This window comes from Panicum virgatum, chromosome 4K, assembly GCF_016808335.1.
Source record: "Panicum virgatum strain AP13 chromosome 4K, P.virgatum_v5, whole genome shotgun sequence".
NCBI classification, from domain to species: domain Eukaryota; kingdom Viridiplantae; phylum Streptophyta; class Magnoliopsida; order Poales; family Poaceae; genus Panicum; species Panicum virgatum.
Window position 1 is genome coordinate 16,778,847 of NC_053139.1, and position 7,977 is coordinate 16,786,823.

General features: G+C 50.8%; 1 protein-coding gene across 1 annotated transcript; it reads left to right on the plus strand.

The window, feature by feature from the left end:
* Positions 1–3,971: 3,971 nt before the first annotated feature.
* LOC120705093 (very-long-chain 3-oxoacyl-CoA reductase 1-like) lies at positions 3,972–5,733 on the plus strand. The gene is made up of 3 exons (XM_039989617.1): positions 3,972–4,373; positions 4,469–4,757; positions 5,017–5,733. The coding sequence occupies exons 1-3, from the start codon at positions 4,046–4,048 to the stop codon at positions 5,435–5,437; spliced, it is 1,038 nt and encodes a 345-aa protein (XP_039845551.1). The 5' UTR covers positions 3,972–4,045; the 3' UTR covers positions 5,438–5,733.
* Positions 5,734–7,977: the final 2,244 nt, after the last annotated feature.

Genomic DNA, 7,977 nt, shown 5'->3' on the forward strand with positions numbered 1-7,977 from the left:
CCCATTATTGCAGCGATTTTTTGATAAAATAAAAAAAATACCCCTGTTACCAATAATCTTCTCCACTGTCAGATTATAGGTAACAGAAAGCTTCTCAGCACCATAAAGTATTACAACATCACAATGAACACAAATTGATAATACCACTACAATTGCAGCATTTTCTTAAAACAAAAAATAAAAAAAAGAAAGCCTCCTGAGCCCATCTAGGGCCCGCCGAGCCCATCACACTGCCGCCGCCAGATCCAGGGGAGCCCGCGTTGTCGTTGCTCGCATCGACCGCCTGAAGAGGCCGAGCGCCGCCGCGCGCCCGCGCCCCACGCACCCCCGGTGCTGCGGGTCAAATCCACCGTAGTGGGGGGGGGGGGGGCTGGCCGGACACTCCGCCATGGGCGCGCGCCGAGCCCCGCCGCCCGAATCCGCCGTGAGGGTGCGTGCGCCGAGCCCCGCCACTCGGATCCGCCGCCGGCAGCGCACCGCCGAGCCCCACTGCCTTGGTCCGCGGCCGTGGGGCCACCACCGAGCGGCCCCATGCCCGCGGACTGTCGCTGGGGGCTGCCACCGCCGTGCCATGGGAGACAGAGGGGGGGAGGGGAGGGGAGGGGAGGAGAGGGGCGCCGGGCCGCCGGTCCGCCACGCGCTCGCCGGCCCCCGCGCTCGCTGCTCCACGCTCCTGCCGCCGCGCCATGGGGGCTCGTCGGCCCCTGCGCTCGCCACCCCCACGCGCCAGGCCGCCGCGCCATGGTGGGTCGCCGGCCCCGTGCTCGCAAGTCTCGGGGAGGGAGGGCGTCTGGGGAGCATGAGCAGAGGGGGAGGAGAAGTTGGAGGAGGGATGGTTGTGGGAGAGAATGAGAGATGAGAGGAGGCCGGCAGCTTTGAGGGAGAGAGAGGGGGTGGATCCGGCTCACAATATTTGGATCAATGGGAGAGCTCCATTTTGAAGCCATGGATCAATGACGTGGCAAGTGTGTTTCTCTAATTGCATTCCAATGCATTTTAATACAGTCAAATGAGCTCAAATGAAAAAGTTGTAAACTACAAAGTTTTAATCTCGTCGAGCTCTACAACTATGATATAGAACTTATTTACATCCAAAGTCATTTAGAAATGTTAAAAATTTAAAATTTGGAATCGGAAAGCTTATAATGATATTTTGAAGTAGAAAACAATGTCAAAACAAAAGTGTACAGCTTATAATGATATTTAGACTACATATGCGAAAAATATGTATGTTTGAAATTTTATTTAGGAATCAAAAGATAAAAATCGGTCGGGTGACGTCTCACCCGACATTGTATTTTCAATTTTTGTTTCTTTTTTTGACAAAAACAAAGTTGCCACGTGGGTCCCATGTTATTTTTAGCAACAGCCGTTGATGATATCATCCGTTGCTGTTATTGCAGTGGGTATTTTTAATAACGACTGGTGATGACATCATCTCCGACCGTTATTGCAGTGGGTATTTCTAATAACGGCGCGCGATAACATCGTCTCTGGCCATTATTGTTGTTGTCATTTTTAATAACGGCCGGCAATGACGTGAGCCAAGCCTGTTACTATTGTATCACCTCCATTTCTAATAATGCTGCCATCGCTGACGTCATACATGCTCATTACTATAGTGTTCACAGCAATAACGTTGCCAATTGATGATGTCAGCAATCAGGCATTGCAATAATGTCTTTTGGTGTGTCCGTTATTAGTGGAAAATAGACAATATTATTACAAGAGACTTGTGCAGTAGTGCTCCTGGTGTCCGCCAGGAGCACGGCGAGCCGACGAGGATGCCGTAGCCCCAGCGGCAGCCCACATTGTCCTGCACGTACACCAGCACCGTGACGGCCAGTAGCACGCCGATGCTGACCAAGAAGTAGAACCAGGTGAAGAAGCGCAACATCTTGCCGCGCTTGCCGTTGTGCGCCTCGTCGAACTCGTCGCGCCCTTGGCGTCCGAGCACGGCGGCGGCCGCAGGCCAAGCGCCGCCGTCGAGATGGTCAGGATCATCACGCCCTTCGTGCGTAGGCACGTGCGCAGCAAAGTCAACAATCAGCTAGGTGACGCAGTTGTGAAACTGGGAGGTCGAGCCGGCGGACGACGAACCTTGGCCTGGACGGCGGTGAAGATGGCAGCGGTGTTGTTCGCGGAATTATTCTTGTGGGGCAATATTTTTTTACTTTTTAGAGTAAAAATTAAAAATTATTGGAGATGAATTTTCTTTTGACTTTCCTAATCTATTCATGAAGTTAGCAAACAAGTTTTGGGAAGAAAAAATTGAAAACTATTAGAGATGCTCTAACGTAAACAAATTAAGCAAATACATTCTTTGCTTGGCTGGGGCAAATTTAACGGAATCCATTGCTGTTAGAATGTTTTCTCTCTCCTCCGGCCATTATTCTTGTAGTTATGTGTATCTATCCTAGCTAGTGACGGCGACAAGCAACTACCTCGACTGAAAAGTGAAAACAAGAATAACGAGGATCTGATGCATCGAAGCTTGGAGTGATGGTGCCGGCCATGATCAAATAATTGGACATGGACTTCCGAGATTGTCGGCGTCCATGCTCAAGTTGATCGAGGACGCACTCCCCTCGTTCGCAAGGCGGCGGCGGCGGCCTGGACTGCGGCATGCAGCAGCGGCACAAGCATGAAGCATGGACCCGACGCCTGGCTGCCGGCTGCTCTGTTGGCTACAGCCATATCTGGAGTTCTGGACATCTGGCAGTAGAATCTCATCCCGACGGCGCTATCCAAGTACTGGACATCGGCGTCGGCGGCAACGCACAATGCCGCGGGGGCTGGAGTCGATGCTGCCGACGACAGGGGGCGCGGCGCGGCGAAATGAGAGAATCGGCGGCGCGGTGGTGAAAAGACGAGGCGATGCGGAGGACGCCGACGAAGAATATGGAACCGGGAAGGCGGACTACCAGCCGGTAACCGTTTGCACTCCGATCAAAGGGGTAACAAGTTTCTACACGCGCGTATCTTAACAGAATAAATATCAGATGCAAACCAATTCCTTTATGCAAATTTTGCAAACTTCAATTTAGGCAAACTTCAATTTAGGAAACATCCAAGGAGTGCATAGGGAGAGGGGGAGGAGAGATTTGCAGAGTGTGATTAGATCAAGGTGGGAAGTTAATTGTAAAATTATGCAATCCCCTATGTCCCTTGAATGTGATCCATTGGTTCAAATTGAAATTTGCATGATTTGCATGGAGAGATTGATTTGTACCTAAAATATTCCAATCTGATCACGGCGTGATCTGATTCCATCCAGAACAAAACAAACACAAATAAACGCACCACAGAGCTTATTACATTAAAATTACCATACCAATGCAAGTCCAAAACAAAATTCTCTCCTCCCCAGGAAAGCTGTTATGAAGCTATTTTAGCTACATAATTATACAGGCAATCAATTTATCCCCAAGTAAATCCACTCTATTCTGCTGGCAACTAGCATCAATAATTTTCTCTCACATCAAATCAGCACCAGCCAACTTTTTTCTCACAGCAAATCAGCACCAGCCACCAGCTACAGCCAGCCGAACAGAGCGATCATCTCTTCTAAAAGAGATATCCCATGGCATTTGTTTCATAACATTTGCCATTACATATTTACATGTAGCACAATGATAGTAGGCTATATTATAAAGGATTACAGGTTAGAATATTGTCCTTTGAGCGATTTAGAGCCAGCGCTAGGGATGCAAGTAGGTACCTATTAGTGTTTTTGGATTTGTCATTTTAATTCATTTTCTATCATAATAACTATTTACATAGCATGCCATTCTAGTTTATTTTATCAAGTTTGGAGTCGACCCACTGACCAAAAAGCAGTGAGACTTGCATCCCTAGCGGCGCCTACCTAAGGTTAGTAGACAGTTGCACACGGTCACACACTGCACATACAAGCCGCCCACGGTTCGCCTATATACATACATGGCTTTCTCTGGCTGCCACTGCACCGTTACAGATCGAACTAGCAGAGTTGCTGCTGCAGCTAGCTAGCCTGCCGGAGCAGAGAAGCAGAGACGACGAGACCATGGACGCGCCGGTGTGGTTCATCACGCTGGCCTGCCTCGGCGCGCTGTACGTCGCCGCCCTCTGCGCCCGGCCCCTCGCCTACCTCGCGCTCTGCCTGCGCCGCTCAAAGGACCTCCACCGCTACGGCTCCTGGGCCATCGTCACCGGCCCGACGTCCGGCCTCGGCTGGTCCATGGCCATGGAGCTGGCGCGCCGTGGCCTCAACCTCGTCCTCCTCGACCTCGACGCCGCCAACCTCCAGGAGACCTCCCAGGCGATCGAGGCCCGCCACGCCGTGAACATCAAGACCGTCGTGCTCGACCTCGCCCTCGTCGCCACCCCTCAAGGTGGTCATCACTCATCAGTTCGATCGATCAGCAGATTCTGCGTGCTCACCAGTATACCGATCGATCGATGATGAGCTTGGGTACTGTTGGTGCAGGCGACGAGGCGATCCGGCGGCTCCGGGAGGCGATCGCGAGCCTGGACGTGGGGCTGCTGGTGAACAACGCCGCCGTGAACACGCCCGGCGCGGTGTACCTGCACGAGGCAGACATCGAGCGGTTCGTGCGGATGATCCGGGTGAACCTGTGGGGGCTGACGGAGGTGACGGCGGCGGTGCTGCCGCGGATGCTGGCGCGGGGGAGGGGCGCCATCGTCAACGTTGGCTCGGGCTCCACGGTGGCCGTCCCGTCCTTCCCCCTCTACACCGTCTACAGCTCCACGAAAAAGTACTAAACCTTTTTCATGGCTCACATTTAGATCATCAACACTGCACACACACATCACAAAAAATGTTTCTATTTTTAGCCATTACTGGCTTGGTGCGAATCTTAGCTTCTTGGTAGTCATACTGGATCAATGATAATGGTAACCGATACTCCGTCCCGTCAGATGCATAGCAAAAATTATACATCTAGCTAGAAAAGTCAAAACGACTAATAATTTGGAACCGAGTACCGAATACGGTGTTGGCTCTCCCTCCTGCAGATATGTTGCTTCGTTCTCCAGAAGCCTTTACGTCGAGTACAAGAGCAATGGAATCGACGTCCAATACCAGGTCCCGTTCTACGTGCACACGCGCATGCTGTCGAGCGCCGTGAAGGAGAAGCTCCGGCCGTGGTTCGTGGCGACGGCGGACGAGTACACGCGCACGGCGGTGCGGTGGATCGGGAGCGGGCCGCTGTGCGTGCCCGGCGTCGCCCAGAAGCTCCAGTGGTGCCTCACCGGGTTCGTCCCCGACTGGGCCCACGACTGGTACCGGATCCGCCTGCACCTGCAGCACAGAGCCGTCACCCGGGGCGGCCGCCGGGCTGTGATCCCCGACGGCAGCAGTTGTTCACGGGCGGGTCAGGTGATGGCCATCGGGAATTCCTATTCATCTGGTGGCGAGCCAAAGGTCAGGAGCTAAATGGCAGGGCCCCAGCCCTATCTGCCTCAAGTTGTCGTGGTATAAAGTTCAACAGTGACATAGAATAATATCATGCAAATTAATTGAGGTGGTGATGTTGCTCAAGTTATACACACATGTTCCCTTGGTGTTTTTTTTTGTTCGTCTCGTTGGATGTAAGTAGTGTATTGTGAAAAATATAATTGTTTGCTGGATGATCGCACAAGTAGATGTTGATGTTGCTGTGGCATGGAATTTGCAATCAAAGCGTGATGGATACTAATCTTAATGTTATTCTGTGTGTGGTAACAATATGACATCACTACGTACTAAAATAGGATTTGTATGTGCGCCCCATTTTTTTTTTCTAGGGGCATCCTAAGAAGGTAACCGCTCAGAGTTAGGTTATAGTAACTTTCGACTCGTCCCTGAAAGATTTGGTGTGAGATACAAAAGTTCAATTGTGGGAGATATATATATATATATATGTATATGTATATGTATATGTATATGTATATGTATATATATATGTATATATATATATATATATATATATATGCCAAGGCTGGTGTTAGCCATGTCTTGCAAAAAAAAATGGAGAAGGAAGAAAGAAAAAGAAGTGGAGAGAGAGAGAGAGGAGGAATGAGAAAAGAGCGAGAGTGAGCTAACATGATAGACATGGATCAAAAGCCGCATTCTGAGAATGCCTCCAAGCCATGTCATTGCACCTCGATTGATATCATCTTGCCGCTTGGCTCTACCCAGCCTTGATCTCTCTTACGCTTGCAAAGCCTTGACATAATCCTTATCTGCTTCCAGCTTTGCTCCAGCAGCTACTTCGTGCATACAAGCAAGAGTAATGCTCCTCTTCTTTCACTACTACAAAAACTGATTAACTGAGACTTTTTGAAAAGGCCTCGGAGGCGGGCACGTTAAAAAATCACCTCAGTTAATGTCCGCGACTAATCGAGGCGATCATTTTTTATTAACCGAGGCGGTTAAAAAAACTGCCTCGCAAAATAGATTAACCGATGCGGTTGTCTTATTTACCGAGGTGGTTAAAAATACTCGTCTCGGTTAATCATTAACGGAGGCGGACGTGTATAAATCGTCCGCCTCCAAAAATCAGGCCCAGATGCTCAGCCCACATCAACCCACTAACACGTCCAACATATAAAAGCACATCAAACCCTAAATCACTTCAACCCCTCCCTCACCCTGCAGCCACAGCAGCCTACCTCTCCCCCCTCTCTCTGTCTCCCTCCGCCTCCTCGTCGAGAAGCTCTGGCTGGCCCCATTGAGCACGGGCCACGCGCCTTCCTTCCCAGTGCCCACCGTGCGCGCCTTCCTCCCCGGTGCCCATAGAACGGGGCCGGCAGAGCGCGCGGCGGCGACCATGGAGGCCCGTCCTCGCCTCCTGCGGTGCGGATCTGGAAGCGCGCCCCCGATGGCAGATACGGCCGCAGCAGGGTGGATCCTGCTGCAGGCACCGGCGGCCTGCGGCGGCAGATGCGGGTTGCGGCAGCGGCCCCAGCGGGGCGTGCGCGGATCGACTGCGGGCGCCGGCGGCCCCGAGCACGGGGCGCGAGGCGGCGGCAACGCGGTGGCCTCGAGCGGGGGCGGGCGCAGATCTGCATCTGGGCGCTGGCGGCAATGGCGGGAGGCGGCAGCGGCCGATGGGCTCATCGGGCCCGTGATGGGCTCGTCGGGCTTTATTTTTTTATTTTTTTATTGTATTTACCGAGGTGGGCATGAAAACCGCCTCGGTTGATCCCGTGATAAACCGTGGCGTTGGCTCCGAGGCGGTTGCAAAAACCGCCTGCTTTTTGCCTGCCTTGGTAAAGATTTGTGTAGTAGTGCTTTCTAGACTTTTGCTGCTCCACTTCGATTGGCACTTGCTCGGATGAAAGAAAGGAAACATACTTTGGACCTCCAATTCTATAGTATTGTGGTAACGGATCATGCAACCAAGACCCATGGTTCCTACACACTAGGCATGTGTACAACCTAGCCTTGTTGTGCACCTAATTTGACGTGGTCAAAGTACCTTCCTCCGTTGCATCCTGCATCGAAACAGAGGAACCATCGAGCATCGACAATGATATGTATGTGAAGGTAACGATTAACCAATCTCTCTCTCATGTTTATCTCCATATGAGCATAGCTTGATCTTCCAAGTTCATGCTTCCCTTATCTATTTTCACACGCTCCGGTTTCAATGTCTTTCAGCTAGTTGCATCCACAGGCTTTTTAAATTAAGCATGGTGCTGCTTAAATAACTTTGTTTAATCAAATAAGATGTGGTTTTAAATTTGATCAATGAACCATCGACCTAATACTATCATAGACTTTGGACGCATATATATCCTTTTATGGACTAACCCCTACAGGACATTCTCAAAATTGATAGATAAGTTCTCAAGTTCATGCTGAAGATAAACCAAGGACCAAGATACACTTCGACAATAAAACTTGCATGACATGCAAAGGAGGCATAGGTCACATTTCAATGCACACTGTATGCATACGGCTAAATGCCTCTTTCTTATGTTCATGTAATT

Coding starts and splice junctions, on each gene's coding strand:
- LOC120705093 (XM_039989617.1), top strand. CDS start 4,046: ATGGACGCGCCGGTGTGGTTCATCACGCTGGCCTGCCTCGGCGCGCTG. Junction 4,374..4,468: donor CCTCGTCGCCACCCCTCAAG/GTGGTCATCACT, acceptor CTGTTGGTGCAG/GCGACGAGGCGATCCGGCGG. Junction 4,758..5,016: donor GTCTACAGCTCCACGAAAAA/GTACTAAACCTT, acceptor TCCCTCCTGCAG/ATATGTTGCTTCGTTCTCCA.